At 41.0% G+C, this 25,139-nt stretch overlaps 1 protein-coding gene across 1 annotated transcript in view; it reads left to right on the forward strand.

Moving 5' to 3' along the window:
• The window catches only part of POLN (DNA polymerase nu), a 587,345-nt gene that overhangs the window by 264,036 nt on the left and 298,170 nt on the right, over positions 1-25,139 (forward strand). Inside the window, exon 14 of the mRNA XM_053700310.1 lies at positions 2,710-2,805. Within this exon, the coding sequence (XP_053556285.1) occupies positions 2,710-2,805 (96 nt within the window). The remainder of the gene's footprint in view (positions 1-2,709; positions 2,806-25,139) is intronic.

The following is a 25,139-nucleotide window of genomic DNA, read 5'->3' on the forward strand; positions in this document are numbered from 1 at the left end:
ATTGGTGACTGCATATATATACCGAATGTCATTGACTAACCCATGTGTTCAGTCCCCAACCAATAGTGCATTGTTGCTCATTCAAAAAAGCATACCAAGAGAACGAAGAAAAATTGATGATAGAAGTAAATTAGAAAGTTGCTTAAAATTGCATGCTCTACCTGAATCATGAAAAAAATAATTGTGGTTTAATATCCTCTGTGAGTTTGCACGTTCTATCACTTTGTGGCTTAGCTGCTCCTAGACGCTTCCACTTGGCACTTACAGTTGACCATGGAAAATCTAGCAGGACAGAGATTTCATGAACAGGTTTTTGGCAAAGGTGCCATCCTATGACAGTGCCACGTTTAAAGTCACCAAGCTCTTCACTACGGCCCATTGTACTGCCAATGTTTGTTATGGAGGTTTCATGGCTATGTGCTGGATTTTATGAACCTGTTAGCAATGGATGTGGCTGAAACATCTGAACTGTATAATTAGTTTGAGTGGCCACATACTTTCGGCCATATAGAGTATATAACTGAAGCATAAAAAGAAGCCATTTTACATATTATTTAATATATTTTAGAACAAAGGTAATTGAGAGACAAAATACAAACTTTAATTTGGTTTAAAAGCAAAGATGCATCAATTTGTATGGCCCATTTTAGAGCAATATTCCTCCATCTGAATTATCACTAGTATTATATTGCATTTCTTTTAGAATAAGAATATGCAAATGGCTTGAAGCAAATTGATACAAACTAAAATCAAATACACTTAAAAAAATGGCATATCTTTGAACCTTGCTCATTATGTGCTTTCTCAGTGCTTAACCCTTTGAATGCGAACGACGTCTCTGAGCCGTTGCAAATTTTCCCAGTCAGGTGCTGTCGACGGCTCAGAGCCGTCACTAGCACTCACCCACCTTGAGGGCAATCTGGGGTCACCCATCGACTCCCACCCTGGCGATTGTGCCTGTATAGTGACAGGCATCGCCGGGGATTCACGTTTTGCACGGTGACATCACGCGTAATGACATGATGACGTCACTGCGCAACTTTATTTAAAAAATACAAATACAGTATAGGGAAATGGGTCATGCTGCTTAGAAGCCTGTATCTCAGGCATCTAAGCAGCTACAGACCCCCAAGACCCACCATTGGAAAGGTAATCGCCTAACCTTTCCAACAGTTCAAGTCTTGGGGAAATCTGGGGGGAAAAAAGTTAAAAAAAATATATATTTAAAAAAATAAAACAATATAAACCCCTCAAATCCAGCTTAGCACCCAGGTGTGAAAGTGCTTAGCACTCAAAGGGTTGGGACATGAAACCCAAAAAAATTATTTCATGATTCAGATAAAGTATACAATTTTAAACAACTTTCCAATTGACTGCTATTATTTAATTTGCTTCCTTCTCTTGTTATCCCTTGCTAAAAGGTTTTTCTAGGAAAGCTCAGGAGCAGCAAAGAACCTAGGTTCTAGCTGCTGATTGGTGGCTGCAGATATATAACAATTGTTATTGGCTCATCCATGTGTTCAGTTAGAAACCGGTAGTGCATTGCTGCTCCTTCAACAAATGATACCAAGAGAATGAAAATAAAATTTTATTCTCTATCTGAATCATGAAAGAAACATTTTGGGTTTCATTTCCTTTCAATGATTTTGTGACTGTATGCTCAAATATCTAGCTTTTTCCTAAATTTACATTATGGACTAGCAAAAATGTTTCTAGTAAAACATAATACAATCTATCGGCATACGTACATATGCTGTGAATGTCTATGCACTACGACTTCTCGGACAGTCAGCAGTGGCTTGTATGAGGAAAACTAAGTCTTCATTGATGCAAAACACACCACCTCTAGCTCTCTGAGCAAGCATAATGATCACAAGTAGCATATGTGAATATGCTGCTGGAAAAGTAATAACTTTTACTAAAAGTATTTTTGCTATTGGAAGTATATTGCAAACATGCTTCTATTTAAAATGCATTATTGTACATTTTAAATTTGACCTTTTAATCCCTTTAAAGGGACATGAAACCCAATTTTTTTCTTTTGTGATGTAAAAAGAGCATGTCATTTTAAACAACTTTCTAATTTACTTCCATTATCTCATTTGCTTCATTCTCTTGATATCACTTGCTGAAAAGCATATCTAGATATGCTCAGTAGCTGCTGATTGGTTGCTGCACATAGAGGCCTTGTGTGATTGGCTCGCACATGTGCATTGCTATTTCTTCAACAAAGGATAGCTAAAGAACTGAGCAAATTAGATAATAGAAGGAAATTGGAAAGTTGTTTAAAATTACATGCCCTATCTGAATCGTGAAAGTTTAATTTTGACTAGACTGCCCCTTTAAGTCACTGGTTTTCAAACCTGTTCTCAGGTCTCCATAACAGGACATATTTTGAGGATATCTGAACTGGAGCACTGGTGAAATAATCAGCTGCTTAGTAAACATGGTTATTTTACCTGCTCACACCCAAGGTTATCCTGAAAATCTGGCCTGAGGGCAGCTTTGAAAACCAGTGATTTAAGTTAAAGAATATGATAAAAATGGCAGAAAAAAACATTGTAGAAGATTCAACAAGAAAGCAAACAACCAAACAAAACCTGCAGACGTTTCCACAATGTCGTATTTTAAAAATGTTATTTTTACTTGGTTTACATTAAATGACACAATTTAATAAATAATTTAATAAAGATGTACAATTTGTCCTAGGTTCTTTTTGACAAATTACACTTGCACCTGCAATGTAGAACAAGAACACTTCCAAAGACGGCTCTTCGTCATCTCCCATCAACGGCTGAAACTGTGGTAAGAATAAAATTTGTATAGTGCATATTTTTTGTAAAGTTTAAAATTTGGAGCCTCCATACTCCAAGCCCCCCAACCTTTTTAAATTAAACAATTATGCTTAGCTGCTAAAAGAAGCATCTTCCTCTCTATCTAACGATAGATGAATATACATTCCATGTAGAGGGGCAGAAATGTCCGCTGACCTACTGACAAATGTACATTCTATTCCACTGGAATTCATGTGTGCAGTGTATCAAATAACATCTTGCAAGGATTCAAATTGCAATCTCTTCTCTTTCTCTCTTATATACATACATACTACTGCTTAACTACATGGTGATATTTTTATATTTATGTATTCTGTATTTTATGGATGGGTTAAGTGCAGATCTCTCTGCGGTTACAAGGACAATTAAGCCAATTACAAATTGCTCCCTGCTGTGTTTAATTATTTCACACATTTGAGGAGAAAATCAAAGCCCTCAATCCCATTGGAAACCTGTAGAATCACCTAAAGAGATCTGTACACAGGAGATCCCTGTCTTTCTCTCTCTCATATACAAATGGCCAGATTTATCAGGTGGTCGGAGTGCCAATGGCGGCAGGTTCGCATAAGCGAACCTTTAGCCAAAATTTAAAAAGCAGCAGTCATTATATATACTGTATATGTACAGTGGATATAAAAAGTCTACACACCCCTGTTAAAATGTCAGGTTTCTGTGATGTAAAAAACTTTTTCCACCTTTAATGTGACCTATAAACTACACAACTCAATTGAAAAACAAACTGAAATCTTTTAGGTGGAGGGAAGAAAACAAACAAAACAAAAAATAATGTGGTTGCATAAGTGTGCACACTTATAATTGGGGATGTAGCTGTGTTCAGAATTAAGCAATGACATTCAACATCATGTTAAATAATAATCAGCATACACCTGCCATCATTTAAAGTGCCTCTGATTAACCCTAAATAAAGTTCAGCTGCTCTAGTTGGTCTTTCCTGAAATTTTCTTAGTCGCATCCCACAGCAAAAGCCATGGTCCACAGAGAGCTTCCAAAGCATCAGAGGGATCTCATTGTTAAAATGTATCAGTCAGGAGAAGGGTACAAAAGAATTTCCAAGGCATTAGATAAACCATGGAACACACTGAAGATAGTCATCATCAAGTGGAGAAAATATGTCACAACAGTGACATTACCAAGTACTAAACGTCCCTCCAAAATTGATGAAAAGACGACTGGTCTGGGAGGCTACCAAGAGGCCTACAGCCTATTGGCATCAGCCAATTGGATTTTCTCTTGCAAGATGTATCGAGTCCACGGATTCATCCATACTTGTGGGATATTCTCCTTCCTAACAGGAAGTGGCAAAGAGAGCACCCACAGCAGAGCTGTCTATATAGCTCCTCCCTTAGCTCCACCCCCAGTCATTCTCTTTGCCTGCTAACTGCTAGGAAGGGTAAAGTGAGTGTGGTGACAAAAATGTAAGTTTTTATTTTCTCAAGCAAAAGTTTGTTATTTTAAATGGTACCGGTGTGTACTATTCACTCTCTGGCAGAAAAGGGATGAAGATTTCTGCAAGGAGGATGATGATCTTAGCACTTTGTAACTAAGATCCACTGCTGTTCCCACAGAGGCTGAGGAGTACAGGAAAACTTCAGTTGGGGGAACGGTTTGCATGCTAAGCTGCATTGAGGTATGTTCAGTCAATTTTTTTCTAGACAGACTGTGATAATTCTAGAAAAGGCTGACAATATCCCCATGAGGGAAGGGTAAGCTGTATTCAGACACTTAATAGAGAATCCCAGCTTGCATAAAGGGCTCATTTGTTACTGTTGGCACTTATGGGAAAAACGTTTTTTTATTGAAAACTTAACGTTTTTTGAGGGACTTTAAGGGGTCATTGTGGCTTTTTTAAGGGTTATTAACCCACATGGCTAGTTTAGAAACACTTTGGTGTGTTACTTTTAGGCCCCACTAACATCGAGTGAGTTGGGAGGGGCCTATTTTCGCACCTCAGTTGTGCAGTTTCTTTTACTCTGAAGACATCCAGCTGCTTCTCCAGAGGGCCCTGCTGTGTTTGAGGGCCTAAAATAAGTTTTTCCCCACAAATCTATCCTAAAGGGCAGGTAGGCGCCACAGCAGAGCTGTGGCAAGGTGCTGAATGTTTTTATACCGGTTTTTGACGTTTGTCAATCCGGTTTTTACATTAAGGGGTTAATCGTTTATTTGACTGGCTGTGCAAACTTACTAAGGCTTTATGATTCTACTGTAAAAATTACGTAAAGTTTACTGCTTTTTTACACTGTTTTGCAGAGTTTGTGCATCTTTTTTTCTCTTAAAGGCACAGTACCGTTTTTTCTAAGTATTATTTACTTTGAATAAAGTGTTTTCCAAGCTTGCTTGTTTCATTACTAGCCTGTTTAACATGTCTGACACCAAGGAAAATCCTTGTTCAATGTGTTTAGAAGCCATTGTGGAACCCCCTCTTAGAATATGTCCCACTTGCACTGATATGTCTATAAATTATAAAGAGCATATTATAGCACTTAAAAATATAGCAATAGATGATTCTCAGACAGAAGGAATTGAGGGTTTGCCATCTAGCTCTCCCACGCCCGCACAAGTGACGCCAAGTACCTCTAGTGCGTCGACTTCATTTACTTTACAAGACATGGCCACAGTTATGAATACAACCCTCACAGCGGTTTTATCTAAACTGCCTGGTTTACAAGGAAAGCGTGACAGCTCTGGGTTAAGAACAACTGCTGAGCCTTCTGACGCTTTAGTAGCCGTATCCGATATACCCTCACAATGTTCTGAAGTAGGGGTAAGGGATTTGCTATCTGAGGGAGAGATTTCTGATTCAGGAAAGATGCTCCCTCAGACAGATTCTGATATGACGGCCTTTAAATTTAAGCTTGAACACCTCCGCTTGTTGCTCAGGGAGGTATTAGCGACTCTGGATGATTGTGACCCTATAGTGGTCCCAGAGAAATTGTGTAAAATGGACAAATACTTAGAGGTTCCTGTTTACACTGATGTTTTTCCAGTCCCTAAGAGGATTGTGAATATTGTTACTAAGGAGTGGGATAGACCAGGTATACCGTTCGCTCCCCCTCCTGTTTTTAAGAAAATGTTTCCCATATCTGACACCATGCGGGACTGGTGGCAGACGGTTCCTAAGGTGGAGGGAGCTGTTTCTACTCTCGCTAAGCGTACAACTATACCTATCGAAGACAGTTGTGCTTTCATAGATCCTATGGATAAAAAATTAGAGGGTCTCCTAAAGAAATTTTTTGTTAATCAAGGTTTTCTTCTCCAACCTATTGGGTGCATTGTTCATGTAACTACTGCAGCTGCTTTATGGTTCGAGGCTCTAGAAGAGGCTCTTCAGATGGAGACTCCATTAGAGGATATTATGGATAGAATTAAGGCCCTTAAGTTGGCAAATTCTTTCATTACAGATGCCGCTTTCCAACTGGCTAAATTAGCGGTAAAGAATTCAGGTTTTGCCATTTTAGCACGCAAGACGTTATGGCTTAAGTCCTGGTCTGCTGATGTGTCATCAAAATCTAAACTTTTAAACATCCCTTTCAAAGGAAAGACCCTATTCGGGCCTGAACTGAAAGAGATTATTTCACACATCACTGGAGGGAAAGGCCACACCCTCCCTCAGGATAAAACAAATAAAATGAGGACCAAACAAAATAATTTTCATTCCTTTCGGAACTTCAAGGGTGGTCCCGCTTCAGCTTCCCCTGCTGCAAAGCAAGAGGGGAATTTTGCCCAATCCAAGTCAGTCTGGAGACCTAACCAGGCTTGGAACAAGGGTAAACAGGCCAAGAAGCCTGCTGCTGCCTCCAAGACAGCATGAAGGGGTAGCCCCCGATCCGGGACCGGATCTAGTAGGGGGCAGACTCTCTCTCTTCGCTCAGGCTTGGGCAAGAGATGTTCACGATTCCTGGGCGTTAGAAATTGTGTCCCAGGGATATCTTCTGGACTTTAAAGACTCCCCCCCCAAGGGGGAGATTTCACATTTCTCAATTGTCTGCAAACCAGACAAAGAGAGAGGCGTTCTTACGCTGTGTAGAAGACCTACATACCATGGGAGTGATCCGCCCAGTTCCAAAAGCGGAACAAGGACTAGGTTTTTACTCAAACCTGTTTGTGGTTCCCAAAAAGGAGGGAACTTTCAGACCAATCTTGGATCCCAAAATTCTAAACAAATTCCTCAGAGTACCATCATTCAAGATGGAGACTATTCTGACTATTCTACCTTTGATCCAGGAGGGTCAATATATGACTATCGTGGACTTAAAGGATGTCTATCTACACCTCCCTATTCACAGAGATCATTTCCTCAGATTCGCCTTTCTGGGCAGGCATTACCAGTTTGTGGCCCTTCCCTTTGGGTTGGCCATGGCTCCCAGGATTTTCACAAAGGTGCTAGGGTCCCTTTTGGCGGTTTTAAGACCGCAGGGCATAGAAGTGGCGCCTTATCTAGACGACATCTTAATTCAGGCGTCGACTTTCCAGTTAACCAAGTCTCACACGGACATCATGTTGGCTTTTCTGAGATCTCACGGGTGGAAGGTGAACATAAAAAAGAGTTCTCTCTTCCCTCTCACAAGAGTTTCCTTCCTAGGGACTCTGATAGACTCGGTAGAAATGAAAATATTTCTGACAGAGGTCAGAAAATCAAAACTCTTAAACACTTGCCGAGCTCTTCATTCCATTCCTCTGCAATCAGTGGCTCAGTGTTTGGAGGTAATCGGACTCATGGTAGCGGCAATGGACATAGTTCCTTTTGCACGCCTACACCTCAGACCACTGCAACTGTACATGCTCAAACAGTGGAATGGGGATTATGCAGATTTATCTCCGCAAATACATCTGGATCAGGAGACCAGAAATTTTCTTCTCTGGTGGTTGTCTCAGGACCACCTGGCTCAGGGAATGTGTTTCCGCAGGCCAGAGTGTATCATTGTAACGACAGATGCCAGCCTGCTAGGCTGGGGTGTCATCTGGAACTCCCTGAAAGCACAGGGCTTATGGTCTCGGGAGGAAACTCTCCTCCCAATAAACATTTCTAGAACTGAGAGCGATATTCAATAGGCTTCAGGTGTGGCCTCAGCTAGCTGCGGCCAAATTCATCAGATTTAAGTCGGACAACATCACAACTGTAGCTTACATCAATCACCAAGGAGGAACACGGAGTCCTCTAGCAATGATGGAAGTAACCAAAATAATCCGATGGGCGGAGACTCACTCTTGCCATCTTTCAGCAATCCATATCCCAGGGGTAGAGAACTGGGAGGCGGATTTCCTAAGTCGTCAGACTTTTCATCCGGGGGAGTGGGAGCTCCATCCGGAAGTTTTTGCCCAGCTGACTCAGCTATGGGGCACACCAGAATTGGATCTGATGGCGTCCCATCAGAATGCCAAGCTTCCTTGTTACGGGTCCAGGTCCCGGGATCCCCAGGCTGTACTGATAGATGCTCTAGCAGTGCCTTGGTCCTTCAATCTGGCCTATGTATTTCCACCGTTTCCTCTCCTCCCATGTGTGGTTGCCAGAATCAAGCAGGAGAGAGCTTCGGTGATTCTGATAGCACCTGCGTGGCCACACAGGACTAGTTATGCAGACCTAGTGGACATGTCATCTGTTCCACCGTGGACTCTGCCAATGAGGCAGGACCTTCTAATCCAAGGTCCATTCAAGCATCCAAATCTAATTTCTCTGCGTCTGACTGCTTGGAGATTGAACACCTGATTTTATCAAAGCATGGTTTCTCTGAGTCGGTCATTGATACCCTGATTTAAGCTAGAAAGCCTGTCACCAGGAAAATCTATCATAAGATTTGGCGCAAATATCTTTATTGGTGTGAATCCAAGGGTTACTCATGGAGTAAGATTAAGATTCCTAGAATATTGTCTTTTCTCCAAGAAGGATTGGAGAAGGGATTATCAGCTAGCTCCTTAAAAGGACAGATTTCTGCTTTGTCTATTCTTTTACACAAACGTCTGGCAGATGTCCCAGATGTTCAAGCGTTTAGTCAGGCTTTAGTCAGAATCAAGCCTATACTCAAACCTGTTGCTCCGCCATGGAGCCTAAACTTAGTTCTTCAAGTGGTTCCATTTGAATCTATCCACTCCATAGATATTAAGCTTCTATCTTGGAAAGTTCTGTTTTTAGTAGCTATCTCTTCGGCTCGAAGAGTTTCTGAGTTATCTGCTTTACAGTGTGACTCACCTTATCTTGTTTTCCATGAAGATAAGGTGGTTTTGCATACCAAACCTGGATTCCTTCCTAAGGTTGTTTCTAATAGGAATATCAATCAGGAAATTGTTGTTCCTTCGCTGTGTCCTAATCCTTCTTCAAAGAAGGAACGTCTGTTGCACAATCTTGATGTGGTTCGTGCTTTAAAGTTCTACTTACAAGCAACCAAAGATTTCCGTCAAACATCTTCATTGTTTGTTGTTTATTCTGGTAAGTGGAGAGGCCAAAAGGCTACGGCTACCTCTCTTTCTTTTTGGCTGAAAAGCATCATCCGTTTGGCTTATGAGACTGCTGGCCAGCAGCCTCCTGAAAGGATTACTACTCATTCTAGTAGAGCAGTGGCTTCCACATGGGCTTTTAAAAATGGGGCTTCTGTTGAACAGATTTGTAAGGCGGCGACTTGGTCTTCGCTTCATACTTTTTCCAAATTTTCCAAATTCGATACTTTTGCTTCTTCGGAGGCTATTTTTGGGAGAAAGGTTCTACAAGCAGTGGTGCCTTCCGTTTAAGTTACCTGTCTTGTCCCTCCCTTCATCCGTGTCCTAAAGCTTTGGTATTGGTATCCCACAAGTATGGATGAATCCGTGGACTCGATACATCTTGCAAGAGAAAACAGAATTTATGCTTACCTGATAAATTTCTTTCTCTTGCGATGTATCGAGTCCACGGCCCACCCTGTCTGTTTAAGACAGGTAGTATATTTTAAAAAAAACTTCAGTCACCTCTGCACCCTATAGTTTCTCCTTTCTTTCATGTAATTAGCAAGAGTCCATGAGCTAGTGACGTATGGGATATACATTCCTACCAGGAGGGGCAAAGTTTCCCAAACCTCAAAATGCCTATAAATACACCCCTCACCACACCCACAAATCAGTTTTACAAACTTTGCCTCCTATGGAGGTGGTGAAGTAAGTTTGTGCTAGATTCTACGTTGATATGCGCTCCGCAGCAGGTTGGAGCCCGGTTTTCCTCTCAGCGTGCAGTGAATGTCAGAGGGATGTGAGGAGAGTATTGCCTGTTTGAATTCAATGATCTCCTTCTACGGGGTCTATTTCATGGGTTCTCTGTTATCGGTCGTAGAGATTCATCTCTTACCTCCCTTTTCAGATCGACGATATACTCTTATATATATATACCATTACCTCTGCTGATTTTCGTTTCAGTACTGGTTTGGCTTTCTACAACATGTAGATGAGTGTCCTGGGGTAAGTAAGTCTTATTTTCTGTGACACTCTAAAGCTATGGTTGGGCACTTTTTTATAAAGTTCTAAATATATATATTCAAACATTTATTTGCCTTGACTCAGGATGTTCAACATTTCCTTATTTCAGACAGTCAGTTTCATATTTGGGATAATGCATTTGAATATATCATTTTTATCTTACCTTAAAATTTGACTTCCCTGTGGGCTCGCGGGGGCTGAAAATGCTTCATTTTATTGCGTCATTCTTGGCGCGGACTTTCTTGGTGCGAAATTTTTTTTTCTATTTCCGGCGTCATACGTGTCGCCGGAAGTTGCGTCATTTTTGACGTTTTTCACGCCAAAAATGTCGGCGTTCCGGATGTGGCGTCATTTTTGGCGCTAATAGCATTTAGGCGCCAAATAATGTGGGCGTCAATTTTGTCTCCACTTTATTTAAGTCTCATTATTTATTGCTTCTGGTTGCTAGAAGCTTGTTCACTGGCATTTTTTCCCATTCCTGAAATTGTCATTTAAGGAATTTGATCAATTTTGCTTTATATGTTGTTTTTTCTATTACATATTGCAAGATGTCCCACGTTGCAACTGAGTCAGAAGATACTACTGGAAAATCGCTGCCTGGTGCTGGAACTACCAAAGCTAAGTGTATCTGCTGTAAACATTTGGTAGTTGTTCCTCCAGCTGTTGTTTGTATTAAATGTCATGACAAATTTGTTAATGCAGAAAATATTTCCTTTAGTAAAGTACCATTACCTGTGCAGTTCCATCAACATCTAATGTTCAGAGTGTTCCTGATAACATAAGAGATTTTGTTTCTGAATCCATTAAGAAGGCTATGTCTGTTATTCCTCCTTCTGGTAAACATAAAAAGTCTTTTAAAACTTCTCTTTATACAGATGAATTTTTAAATGAACATCATCATTCTGATTCTAATGATTCTTCTGATACAGAGGATTCTGTCTCAGAGGTTGATGCTGATAAATCGTCATATTTATTTAAAATGGAATTTATCCGTTCTTTACTTAAAGAAGTCCTAATTGCATTAGAAATTGAGGATTCTGGTCCTCTTGATACTAAATCTAAACGTTTAGACAAGGTCTTTAAATCTCCTGTGGTTATTCCAGAAGTTTTTCCTGTTCCTGGTGCTATTTCTGAAGTAATTTCCAGAGAATGGAATAATTTGGGTAATTCATTTACTCCTTCTAAACGTTTTAAGCAATTATATCCTGTACCGTCCGACAGATTAGAGTTTTGGGACAAAATCCCTAAAGTTGATGGGGCTATTTCTACCCTTGCTAAACGTACTACTATTCCTACGGCAGATGGTACTTCCTTTAAGGATCCTTTAGATAGGAAAATTGAATCCTTTCTAAGAAAAGCTTATCTGTGTTCAGGTAATCTTCTTAGACCTGCTATATCATTGGCTGATGTTGCTGCAGCTTCAACTTTTTGGTTGGAAACTTTAGCGCAACAAGTAACAGATCATGATTCTCATAATATTATTATTCTTCTTCAACATGCTAATAATTGTATCTGTGATGCCATTTTTGATATTATCAGAGTTGATGTCAGGTTTATGTCTCTAGCTATTTTAGCTAGAAGAGCTTTATGGCTTAAAACTTGGAATGCTGATATGTCTTCTAAATCGACTCTACTTTCCCTTTCTTTCCAGGGTAATAAATTATTTGGTTCTCAGTTGGATTCTATTATCTCAACTGTTACTGGTGGGAAAGGAACTTTTTTACCACAGGATAAAAAATCTAAAGGTAAAAACAGGGCTAATAATCGTTTTCGTTCCTTTCGTTTCAACAAAGAACAAAAGCCTGATCCTTCATCCTCAGGAGCAGTTTCAGTTTGGAAACCATCTCCAGTCTGGAATAAATCCAAGCCTTCTAGAAAAGCAAAGCCAGCTTCTAAGTCCACATGAAGGTGCGGCCCTCATTCCAGCTCAGCTGGTAGGGGGCAGATTACGTTTTTTCAAAGAAATTTGGATCAATTCTGTTCACAATCTTTGGATTCAGAACATTGTTTCAGAAGGGTACAGAATTGGTTTCAAGATAAGACCTCCTGCAAAGAGATTTTTTCTTTCCCGTGTCCCAGTAAACCCAGTGAAAGCTCAAGCATTTCTGAAATGTGTTTCAGATCTAAAGTTGGCTGGAGTAATTATGCCAGTTCCAGTTTTGGAACAGGGGCTGGGGTTTTATTCGAATCTCTTCATTGTACCCAAGAAGGAGAATTCCTTCAGACCAGTTCTGGATCTAAAAATATTGAATCCATTATGTAAGGATACCAACATTCAAAATGGTAACTGTAAGGACTATCTTGCCTTTTGTTCAGCAAGGGCATTATATGTTTACAATAGATTTACAGGATGCATATCTGCATATTCCGATTCATCCAGCTCACTATCAGTTCCTGAGATTCTCTTTCCTGGACAAGCATTACCAGTTTGTGGCTCTGCCGTTTGGCCTAGCTACAGCTCCAAGAATTTTTACAAAGGTTCTCGGTGCCCTTCTGTCTGTAATCAGAGAACAGGGTATTGTGGTATTTCCTTATTTGGACGATATCTTGGTACTTGCTCAGTCTTCACATTTAGCAGAATCTCATACGAATCGACTTGTGTTGTTTCTTCAAGATCATGGTTGGAGGATCAATTCACTAAAAAGTTAATTGATTCCTCAGACAAGGGTAACCTTTTTAGGGTTCCAGATAGATTCAGTGTCCATGACTCTGTCTTTGACAGACAAGAGACGTCTAAAATTGATTTCAGCTTGTCGAAACCTTCAGTCACAATCATTCCCTTCGGTAGCCTTATGCATGGAAATTCTAGGTCTTATGACTGCTGCATCGGACGCGATCCCCTTTGCTCGTTTTCACATGCGACCTCTTCAGCTCTGTATGCTGAACCAATGGTGCAGGGATTACACAAAGATATCTCAATTAATATCTTTAAAACCGATTGTCCGACATTCTCTGACGTGGTGGACAGATCACCATCGTTTAATTCAGGGGGCTTCTTTTGTTCTTCCGACCTGGACTATAATCTCAACAGATGCAAGTCTTACAGGTTGGGGAGCTGTGTGGGGGTCTCTGACGGCACAAGGGGTTTGGGAATCTCAGGAGGTGAGATTACCGATCAATATTTTGGAACTCCGTGCAATTTTCAGAGCTCTTCAGTCTTGGCCTCTTCTGAAGAGAGAGTCGTTCATTTGTTTTCAGACAGACAATATCACAACTGTGGCATACATCAATCATCAAGGAGGGACTCACAGTCCTCTGGCTATGAAAGAAGTATCTCGAATTCTGGTTTGGGCGGAATCCAGCTCCTGTCTAATCTCTGCGGTTCATATCCCAGGTATAGACAATTGGGAAGCGGATTATCTCAGTCGCCAAACGTTGCATCCGGGCGAATGGTCTCTTCACCCAGAGGTATTTCTTCAGATTGTTCAAATGTGGGAACTCCCAGAAATAGATCTGATGGCTTCTCATCTAAACAAGAAACTTCCCAGGTATCTGTCCAGATCCCGGGATCCTCAGGCGGAGGCAGTGGATGCATTATCACTTCCTTGGAAGTATCATCCTGCCTATATCTTTCCGCCTCTAGTTCTTCTTCCAAGAGTAATCTCCAAGATTCTGAAGGAATGCTCGTTTTTTCTTCTGGTAGCTCCAGCATGGCCTCACAGGTTTTGGTATGCGGATCTTGTCCGGATGGCCTCTTGCCAGCCGTGGACTCTTCCGTTAAGACCAGACCTTCTGTCGCAAGGTCCTTTCTTCCATCAGGATCTCAAATCCTTAAATTTAAAGGTATGGAGATTGAACGCTTGATTCTTGGTCAAAGAGGTTTCTCTGACTCTGTGATTAATACTATGTTACAGGCTCGTAAATCTGTATCTAGAGAGATATATTATAGAGTCTGGAAGACTTATATTTCTTGGTGTCTTTCTCATCATTTTTCCTGGCATTCTTTTAGAATTCCGAGAATTTTACAGTTTCTTCAGGATGGTTTAGATAAAGGTTTGTCCGCAAGTTCCTTGAAAGGACAAATCTCTGCTCTTTCTGTTCTTTTTCACAGAAAGATTGCTAATCTTCCTGATATTCATTGTTTTGTACAAGCTTTGGTTCGTATAAAACCTGTCATTAAGTCTATTTCTCCTCCTTGGAGTTTGAATTTGGTTCTGAGGGCTCTTCAAGCTCCTCCTTTTGAACCCATGCATTCATTGGACATTAAATTACTTTCTTGGAAAGTTTTGTTCCTTTTGGCCATCTCTTCTGCCAGAAGAGTCTCTGAATTATCTGCTCTTTCTTGTGAGTCTCCTTTTCTGATTTTTCATCAGGATAAGGCGGTGTTGCGAACTTCTTTTGAATTTTTACCTAAGGTTGTGAATTCCAACAACATTAGTAGAGAAATTGTGGTTCCTTCATTATGTCCTAATCCTAAGAATTCTAAGGAGAAATCGTTGCATTCTTTGGATGTTGTTAGAGCTTTGAAATATTATGTTGAAGCTACTAAGTCTTTCCGAAAGACTTCTAGTCTATTTGTCATCTTTTCCGGTTCTAGAAAAGGTCAGAAAGCTTCTGCCATTTCTTTGGCATCTTGGTTGAAATCCTTAATTCACCATGCTTATGTCGAGTCGGGTAAAACTCCGCCTCAAAGGATTACAGCTCATTCTACTAGGTCAGATTCTACTTCCTGGGCGTTTAGGAATGAGGCTTCGGTTGATCAGATTTGCAAAGCAGCAACTTGGTCCTCTTTGCATACTTTTACTAAATTCTACCATTTTGATGTGTTTTCTTCTTCTGAAGCAGTTTTTGGTAGAAAAGTACTTCAGGCAGCGGTTTCAGTTTGAATCTTCTGCTTAGGTTTTCATTAAACTTTATTTTGGGTGTGGATTATTTTCAGCAGGAATTGGCTGTCTTTATTTTATCCCTCCCTCTCTAGTGACTCTTGCGTGGAAAGATCCACATCTTGGGTAGTCATTATCCCATACGTCACTAGCTCATGGACTCTTGCTAATTACATGAAAGAAAACATAATTTATGTAAGAACTTACCTGATAAATTCATTTCTTTCATATTAGCAAGAGTCCATGAGGCCCACCCTTTTTGGTGGTTATGATTTTTTTGTATAAAGCACAACTATTCCAATTCCTTATTTTATATGCTTTCGCACTTTTTTTTTATCACCCCACTTCTTGGCTATTCGTTAAACTGATTTGTGGGTGTGGTGAGGGGTGTATTTATAGGCATTTTGAGGTTTGGGAAACTTTGCCCCTCCTGGTAGGAATGTATATCCCATACGTCACTTGCTCATGGACTCTTGCTAATATGAAAGAAATGAATTTATAAGGTAAGTTCTTACATAAATTATGTTTTTTCTTCCTAGCCTTCGGTCGAATGACTGGGGGGTGGAGCTAAGGGAGGAGCTATATAGACAGCTCTGCTGTGGGTGCTCTCTTTGCCACTTCCTGTTAGGAAGGAGAATATCCCACAAGTATGGATGAATCCGTGGACTCGATACATCGCAAGAGAAAATACATTTATCAGGTAATGTAATGATTTCACTTAATGTAACCAAATAAACGTTGTAAATGTTGCTCTTTGGTGTACAATTCCTGAATGCACTGGTACAACAGGATAAAGACACAGTGAGCTGATTAATTAACAGTGAAATGGGTTACTGAAATAATTCAGAAGTTAATGATTCCCAGTAGGATGTCAGACTCAGTTAAAGATTAATTAATATCTTCAGGCTTTGGTTAAGATTGATTAGACTCAAAACAGATTTAGAAGCTCAGTAATCTTCACACACATTCACACTAAAATATATACAGTCCCATTCACTCCTTTCTGACGTTATCAGATGAAATAACTCAGAGACAATATTGTGCGTGGCAAAAGCGGGAGGCACAGATGAGGGTACAATATCAAGTTATTACCTCTCTGAAAGTTCTTCTATGCACAATTGAAAAGCAAGGAGTAAAATAACACAAGTCTTTAACTTAGCGTGGAGAGAGGAGCTGCGTTCAGCAGCGCTGAGAGAATTGCTGTGAATGTGTGACTCACTTCCGGTTTCGTAAGGCAGCGTAAGCGAAACTTCAGCGGTACCTGTTGCTGAATGTCTGACAGGTTGAAGTGCTGAAAGAATCCGTTGCAAACTTGGTCTGCTGAAGGGAATCCAGAGGTATTGAACTGAAGTGAAGTTCAATAGATTCTGTAGATAGGATAAACCTTGAGAAAGCAAAGTGTACTTAAGTATATATTAACTGCTGTTGAATCAGCTGAGTAGGAGACCTGAAATTACAAAGCAAGTGAACAGCCAGAGCTGTGAAGCAACAATAATCAGGCAGGGAAGAAATGTAGGAGGATCCCTTTTAAAGGATCAGAGTGCATGAAGGGATATACCTTAAAGGTATATCACATATACCCCTCCTCAAGGGCGGACACCTGGGGTGTGGAGATGCAGTTTCTCAGGATACCGACGGTGAAAGGCGGTGAGGAGATCGGGAGCATGCAAATCCACATGCGACTCCCAAGAATTGCTTTCAGGACCATATCCTTTCCACTAAATCAGGTACTGCAAGCCACCACGACGTATACGTGAATCAAGGATAGACTCGACTTCATATTCTAGTTGATCATGAAGGTATATAGGTGGAGGAGGATTCCGCTGATGTACTAAGGAAACGTTTTTATAAGGCTTTAATAAAGATACATGGAAAGTTGGATGTATCGTGAAATCCTTTGGTAAAGTCAATCGTACAGCATTGGAAGTTATAACAGCCTCGATCGTTAAAGGTCCGATAAATTGGTTTGCCAATTTTTTACAGGGCACTCGCAGTTTCAAATGCTTTGTGGATAAGAGAACAGAGTCCCCTATTTTATAGGTAGGACTGGGCGAGTGATGTAGATCATAGTATTTCTTTTGATAGTCTTGTGCTTCCTGCAGATGCTTTTTAAGCAGTTGAAGTCTGTCATGCAAGGAAGAAATAAAATCTAATCTAATAGTAGAGGGGAGCCCATGTAATTTTACTATATTGTTCAAGAAAGCTTTTGCAGTAATCATGGCTGAAGGTAAGCTTTCTCCTGTTAAGTGTAGTCAGTCCACGGGTCATCCATTACTTATGGGATTATAACTCCTCCCTAACAGGAAGTGCAAGAGGATCACCCAAGCAGAGCTGCTATATAGCTCCTCCCCTCTACATCATACCCAGTCATTCTCTTGCACCTAACTAATAGATAGGACGTGTGAGAGGACTGTGGTTGTTAAACTTAGTTTTTATTTCTTCAATCAAAAGTTTGTTATTTTAAACAGCACCGGAGTGTGTTGTTTTTTCTCAGGCAGCATTAGAAGAAGAATCTACCTGAGTTGTGTATGATCTTAGCGGACGTAACTAAGATCCATTTGCTGTTCTCGGCCATTCTGAGGAGCGAGGTAACTTCAGAACAGGGGACAGCGGGCAGGGTTCACCTGCAAGGAGGTATGTTGCAGTATATTATTTTCTAAGGAATGGAATTGACTGAGAAAATACTGCTAATACCGATGTAATGTAAGTACAGCCTTAAATGCAGTAGTAGCAACTGGTATCAGGCTGATATGTATGTATGTTTGCACTGAAGTATTTCTGGGGAATGGCACTTCACTAAGAAAATACTGTATACATATAACTTATAGCCTTTTCTGCAGTGAAAGCGACTAGCAACAGGCTTTTTAATAACATTTCATATATTTATATTTAAAACGTTTACTGGCATGTTAATCGTTTTTTCTCTGAGGTACTTGGTGAAAAATTTTATGGGCATTATTTTTCCACATGGCTGTCGTTTGTTTTGAATAAAATCAGTTTACTGAGCTTCCCCACTGTTGTATTATGAGTGGGAGGGGCCTATTTTGGCGCTTTACTGCGCAGTAGAAATTCAGTCACAAGTCTTCCTTGTTCTCCCTGCATGATCCAGGACGTCTCTACAGAGCTCAGGGGTCTCCAAAACTAGTTTTGAGGGAGGTAATCACTCACAGCAGACTGTGCTTTGACTGTGATAAAAACGTATATATTTTTATTTGTTATCCGTTTTTTGGTATTAAGGGGTTAATCATCCATTTGCTAGTGGGTGCAATCCTTTGCTAAATTAATGCATTTAATGTGAAAATTTGGTTACTATAACTAATCCGGTTCATTGTTATTTCAACTGTGACAGTTTTGTGTGCTTCTTAAAGGCACAGTAACGTTTTTTTTTATATTGCTTGTAAATTTATTTGAAAAGTATTTTCCAAGCTTGCTAGTCTAATTGCTAGTTTGTTTAAACATGTCTGACACAGAGGAATCTCTTTGTGCAATATGTTCAAAGGCCAATGTGGAGCCAATGTGGAGCCCAATAGAAATTTGTGTACTAATTGCATTGATGCTACTTTAAGTAAAAGCCAATCTGTACATGTCAAGAAAATTTCACCAGACAACGAGGGGGAAGTTATGCCGACTAACTCTCCTCACGTGTCAGTACCTGCATCTCCCGCTCAGGAGGTGCGTGATATTGTGGCGCCAAGTACATCAGGGCGGCCTTTACAAATCACTTTGCAAGACATGGCTAATGTTATGACTGAAGTTTTATCTAAATTGCCAGAACTTAGGGGTAAACGCGACCACTCTGGGGTGAGAACAGAGTGCGCTGATAATACTAGGGCCATGTCTGATACTGCGTCACAATTTGCAGAACATGAAGACGGAGAGCTTCATTCTGTGGGTGACGGATCTGATCCAAATAAACTGGATTCAGACATTTCAAATTTTAAATTTAAGCTTGAGAACCTCCGTGTGTTACTAGGGGAGGTATTAGCGGCTCTGAATGATTGTAACACGGTTGCAATCCCAGAGAAAATATGTAGGCTGGATAAATATTTTGCGGTACCGACGTGTACTGACGTTTTTCCTATACCTAAAAGGCTTACAGAAATTGTTAACAAGGAGTGGGATAGACCCGGTGTGCCTTTCTCACCCCCTCCTATATTTAGAAAAATGTTTCCAATAGACGCCACCACACGGGACTTATGGCAGACGGTCCCTAAGGTGGAGGGAGCAGTTTCTACTTTAGCTAAGCGTACCACTATCCCGGTGGAGGATAGCTGTGCTTTTTCAGATCCAATGGATAAAAAGTTAGAGGGTTACCTTTAGAAAATGTTTGTTCAACAAGGTTTTATATTGCAACCCCTTGCATGCATTGCGCCTGTCACGGCTGCGGCGGCATTCTGGTTTGAGTCTCTGGAAGAGACCATTAGCTCAGCTACGTTGGATGAGATTACAGACAAGCTTAGAGTCCTTAAGCTAGCTAATTCATTTATTTCTGATGCCGTAGTACATTTAACTAAGCTTACGGCTAAGAACTCCGGATTCGCCATTCAGGCGCGCAGAGCGCTGTGGCTTAAATCCTGGTCAGCTGATGTGACTTCTAAATCTAAATTGCTTAACATACCTTTCAAGGGGCAGACATTATTCGGGCCCTGTTTGAAAGAAATTATCGCTGACATTACTGGAGGTAAGGGCCATGCCCTGCCTCAAGACAGAGCCAAACCAAGGGCTAGACAGTCTAATTTTCGTGCCTTTCGTAACTTCAAGGCAGGAGCAGCATCAACTTCCTCCGCTCCAAAACAGGAAGGAACTGTTGCTCGCTACAGACAGGGCTGGAAACCTAACCAGACCTGGAACAAGGGCAAGCAGGCCAGAAAACCTGCTGCTGCCCCTAAGACAGCATGAAGTGAGGGCCCCCGATCCGGAAGCGGATCTAGTGGGGGGCAGACTTTCTCTCTTCGCCCAGGCTTGGGCAAGAGATGTCCAGGATCCCTGGGCGTTAGAGATCATATCTCAGGGATATCTTCTGGACTTCAAAGCTTCTCCTCCAAAAGGGAGATTTCATCTTTCAAGGTTGTCAACAAACCAGATAAAGAAAGAGGCGTTTCTACGCTGTGTACAAGATCTTTTACTAATGGGAGTGATCCACCCGGTTCCGCGGTCGGAACACAGACAAGGGTTTTACTCAAATCTTTTTGTGGTTCCCAAGAAAGAAGGAACCTTCAGACCAATCTTGGATTTAAAGATCCTAAACAAATTCCTAAGAGTTCCATCGTTCAAAATGGAAACTATTCGGACAATCTTACCCATGATCCAAAAGGGTCAGTACATGACCACAGTGGATTTAAAGGATGCCTACCTTCATATACCGATTCACAAAGATCATTACCGGTACCTAAGGTTTGCCTTCCTAGACAGGCATTACCAGTTTGTAGCTCTTCCCTTCGGGTTAGCTACTGCTCCAAGAATCTTCACAAAGGTTCTGGGTTCTCTTCTGGCGGTACTAAGACCGCGAGGAATATCGGTAGCTCCGTACCTAGACGACATTCTGATACAAGCGTCAAGTTTCCAAGCTGCCAAGTCTCATACAGAGTTAGTACTGGCATTTCTAAGGTCACATGGGTGGAAGGTGAACGAAGAAAAGAGTTCTCTATTGCCACTCACAAGAGTTCCCTTCTTAGGGACTCTTATAGATTCGGTAGAAATGAAAATTTACCTGACAGAGGACAGGTTAACAAAACTCCTAAATGCTTGCCGTGTCCTTCATTCCATTCCACACCCGTCAGTGGCTCAATGCATGGAGGTAATCGGCTTAATGGTAGCGGCAATGGACATAGTTCCCTTTGCACGCCTGCATCTCAGACCACTGCAATTGTGCATGCTAAGTCAGTGGAATGGGGATTACTCAGATTTGTCCCCTATGCTGAATCTGGATCAAGAGACCAGAAATTCTCTTCTATGGTGGCTCTCTCGGCCACATCTGTCCAAGGGGATGCCCTTCAGCAGACCAGATTGGACGATTGTAACAACAGACGCCAGCCTGCTAGGTTGGGGCACTGTCTGGAATTCCCTGAAGACTCAGGGATCATGGACTCAGGAGGAGAGTCTCCTTCCCATAAACATTCTGGAATTAAGAGCAGTTTTCAATACCCTTCTAGCTTGGCCTCAGCTAGCAACTCTGAGGTTCATCAGGTTTCAGTCGGACAACATCACGACTGTGGCTTACATCAACCATCAAGGAGGGACAAGGAGTTCCCGAGCGATGATGGAAGTCTCAAAGATAATTAACTGGGCAGAGTCTCACTCTTGCCACCTATCAGCGATCCACATCCCAGGCGTGGAGAACTGGGAGGCGGATTTTCTAAGTCGCCAGACTTTTCATCCGGGGGAGTGGGAACTTCATCCGGAGGTCTTTGCCCAAATACTTCGGTGTTGGGGCAAACCAGATCTGGATCTCATGGCGTCTCACCAGAACGCCAAGCTTCCTTGTTACGGGTCCAGGTCCAGGGACCCGGGAGCGGTTCTGATAGATGCTCTGACAGCACCTTGGGCCTTCAAGATGGCTTATGTGTTTCCACCCTTCCCGATGCTTCCTCGATTGATTGCCAGGATCAAACAGGAGAGAGCATCGGTGATTCTAATAGCGCCTGCGTGGCCACGCAGGACCTGGTATGCAGATCTAGTGGACATGTCATCCTGTCCAGCTTGGTCTCTGCCTCTGAGACAGGACCTTCTAATTCAGGGTCCTTTCAAACATCAAAATCTAATTTTTCTCAGAGGCTGACTGCATGGAGATTGAACGCTTGATTTTATCAAAGCGTGGATTTTCGGAGTCAGTAATTGATACCTTAATACAGGCTAGGAAACCTGTTACCAGGAAAATTTACCATAAAATATGGCGTAAATACTTACATTGGTGCGAATCCAAGAGTTACTCATGGAGTAAGGTTAGGATTCCTAGGATATTGTCTTTTCTACAAGAAGGTTTAGAAAAGGGTTTATCTGCTAGTTCTTTAAAGGGACAGATCTCAGCTCTGTCCATCCTTTTACACAAACGTCTGTCAGAAGTTCCAGACGTTCAGGCTTTTTGTCAGGCTTTGGCCAGGATTAAGCTTGTGTTTAAGACTGTTGCTCCGCCGTGGAGCTTAAACTTAGTTCTTAACGTTTTACAGGGTGTTCCGTTTGAACCCCTTCATTCCATTGATATCAAGCTGTTATCTTGGAAAGTTCTGTTTTTAATGGCTATTTCCTCGGCTCGAAGAGTCTCTGAGTTATCGGCCTTACATTGTGATTCTCCTTATCTGATTTTTCATTCAGACAAGGTAGTTCTGCGTACTAAACCTGGGTTCTTACCTAAGGTAGTCACTAACAGGAATATCAATCAAGAGATTGTTGTTCCATCATTGTGCCCTAACCCTTCTTCAAAGAAGGAACGACTTCTACACAATCTGGACGTAGTCCGTGCCCTGAAATTTTATTTACAGGCAACTAAAGATTTTCGCCAAACTTCTTCCCTGTTTGTCGTTTATTCTCGACAGAGGAGAGGTCAAAAAGCTTCTGCTACCTCTCTCTCTTTTTGGCTTCGTAGCATAATACGTTTAGCCTATGAGACTGCTGGACAGCAGCCTCCTGAAAGAATTACAGCTCATTCTACGAGAGCTGTGGCTTCCACTTGGGCCTTTAAGAATGAGGCCTCTGTTGAACAGATTTGCAAGGCTGCAACTTGGTCTTCACTTCACACTTTTTCCAAATTTTACAAATTTGACACTTTTGCTTCTTCTGAGGCTGTTTTTGGGAGAAAGGTTCTTCAGGCAGTGGTTCCTTCCGTGTAAAGATCCTGCCTGTCCCTCCCGTCATCCGTGTACTTTTAGCTTTGGTATTGGTATCCCATAAGTAATGGATGACCCGTGGACTGACTACACTTAACAGGAGAAAACAAAATTTATGCTTACCTGATAAATTCCTTTCTCCTGTAGTGTAGTCAGTCCACGGCCCGCCCTGTTTTTTATGGCAGGTCTAAATTTTAAATTAAACTCCAGTCACCACTGCACCCTATAGTTTCTCCTTTCTCGTTTGGTTTCGGTCGAATGACTGGGTATGACGTAGAGGGGAGGAGCTATATAGCAGCTCTGCTTGGGTGATCCTCTTGCACTTCCTGTTAGGGAGGAGTTATAATCCCATAAGTAATGGATGACCCGTGGACTGACTACACTACAGGAGAAAGGAATTTATCAGGTATGCATAAATTTTGTTTTTTAATGGAATAAAATGACCCAGTTTTGTTAGATGATCTACAACGACCAAAATGGTGGTGTAATGTTGTGAGACTGGCAAATCTACAATAAAATACATCGAAATGGTAGACTATGGCATATCTGGTATTGGTAATGATGTTAGTAATCCAATAGGTTTTTTATGAGTTAATTTATTTCGTGCACAAGTGTCACAAGCTTTTAAATATTGTATAATGTTTTGCTTCATCTGAGGCCACCAGAAATGTCTTTTGATTAACTCAGTGGTCTTTTGGACACCTTTATGCCCCGATAAAACATTGTCATGGAAGTGGTTCAAAATCATATATCTGAGGCTTTTGGGTAGGTATATTCTGTCTTTATGGTACATTAAGCCTGATGTGGTGTTTTTCACACAGAAAGTGGGATAGTCATTCTCTTTTTGAGTTTCTAATAATATTTCTTTTTCTAAATTAGTAAGTGAGCCAATAAACTTTTCTTCTGGAATGATAGGATTGAGAGAATCTGAGGTACTTGTAGGATCAAACATTCTAGAGAGAGCATCTGCCTTTATGTTAGAATGTCCCGGTTTGTAAGTAATTAAGAAATTAAATCGGTCTAAGAACAAAGACCATCTGACCTGACGAGCTGACCGAGTCTTACTTCTTTTCAAATATTCAAGGTTTTTGTGGTCTGTATATATCAGAAAAGGTACTTTAGACCCTTCCAATAAGTGTCTCCAGTGCTCCACTGAACTTCTAATTGCTAAAAGTTCCTTATCCCCAATGCTGTAGTTAATTTCAGCGGGTAGTAATGTTCTGGAGAAAAATGCCACAGGGTGTGTTTCTTCTTTCTCGTTACACTTTTGTGATAAGACTGCACCTATCCCGGTGTATGAGGCATCAACCTCCAGTATGAATTGGGAGTGATAGTCTGGTAATGTCAACAGTGGAAAAGCAACGTTTCAAGTTAATGAAGGCTTTCTGGGCGTCTTCATTCCAGAGATACTTGTGATTTACATTTACTGTCCTATTAACCTCTTTCCCATCTAACCAAACACTTCATATAGCATTAATTTCTATTTTGGGGCAATATATTCTTAAACACCATAACACATCATAATGTACAAAAAATTAACTTAAATCATGAATTAAATTTTTTTCAACACGTCATATATGTATTTTTTGTTAGGTATTTAGGCCTAGATTACGAGTGTAGCGCACAATTGTGCTTTCACAAGTGCAATATTAGCGCTCCACACTTAATACCAGTTCACACAAATGGTTATAGATTGAGCATTTGCATTGCCTGGAAGCTTTGCGCTCACGAGAGAGCGCTTCAATTGGCTCCAATGGGAGCATTGTTTTCATGCCGATAGTCACAGCAGGCAACCTAGCGCAGCAAAGGGCTAAGTCGTGCAGCGATGGGCAGCAAAGTTTAAATATATATGTATATGAAAAAACTTGACAATATTAGTGTTTCTTCAACAACTCTGTTGGTATCAATAGATGTGGAAGCTCTATATTCATGCATACCACACACTTTAGGTATTGAGGCAATTAAATATTATTTCATGCAAAGAGGACATCAATATGAGAAACATACTAACTTTGTACTTATGCTTCTCCAATTTTTGTTGGAACATAATTATTTTACCTTTGACAAGAAATTTTACAGACAATTGATGGGTACGGCAATGGGGGCATGTTGTGCCCCCACTTATTCCTGCCTATACCTGGGTATGTGGGAGGCCCAAAATATCATTAATATATCAGCAGATTATGGACAATCTATTGATTTAT

This window comes from Bombina bombina, chromosome 2 (assembly GCF_027579735.1).
Source record: "Bombina bombina isolate aBomBom1 chromosome 2, aBomBom1.pri, whole genome shotgun sequence".
Taxonomy (NCBI): Eukaryota; Metazoa; Chordata; class Amphibia; order Anura; family Bombinatoridae; genus Bombina; species Bombina bombina.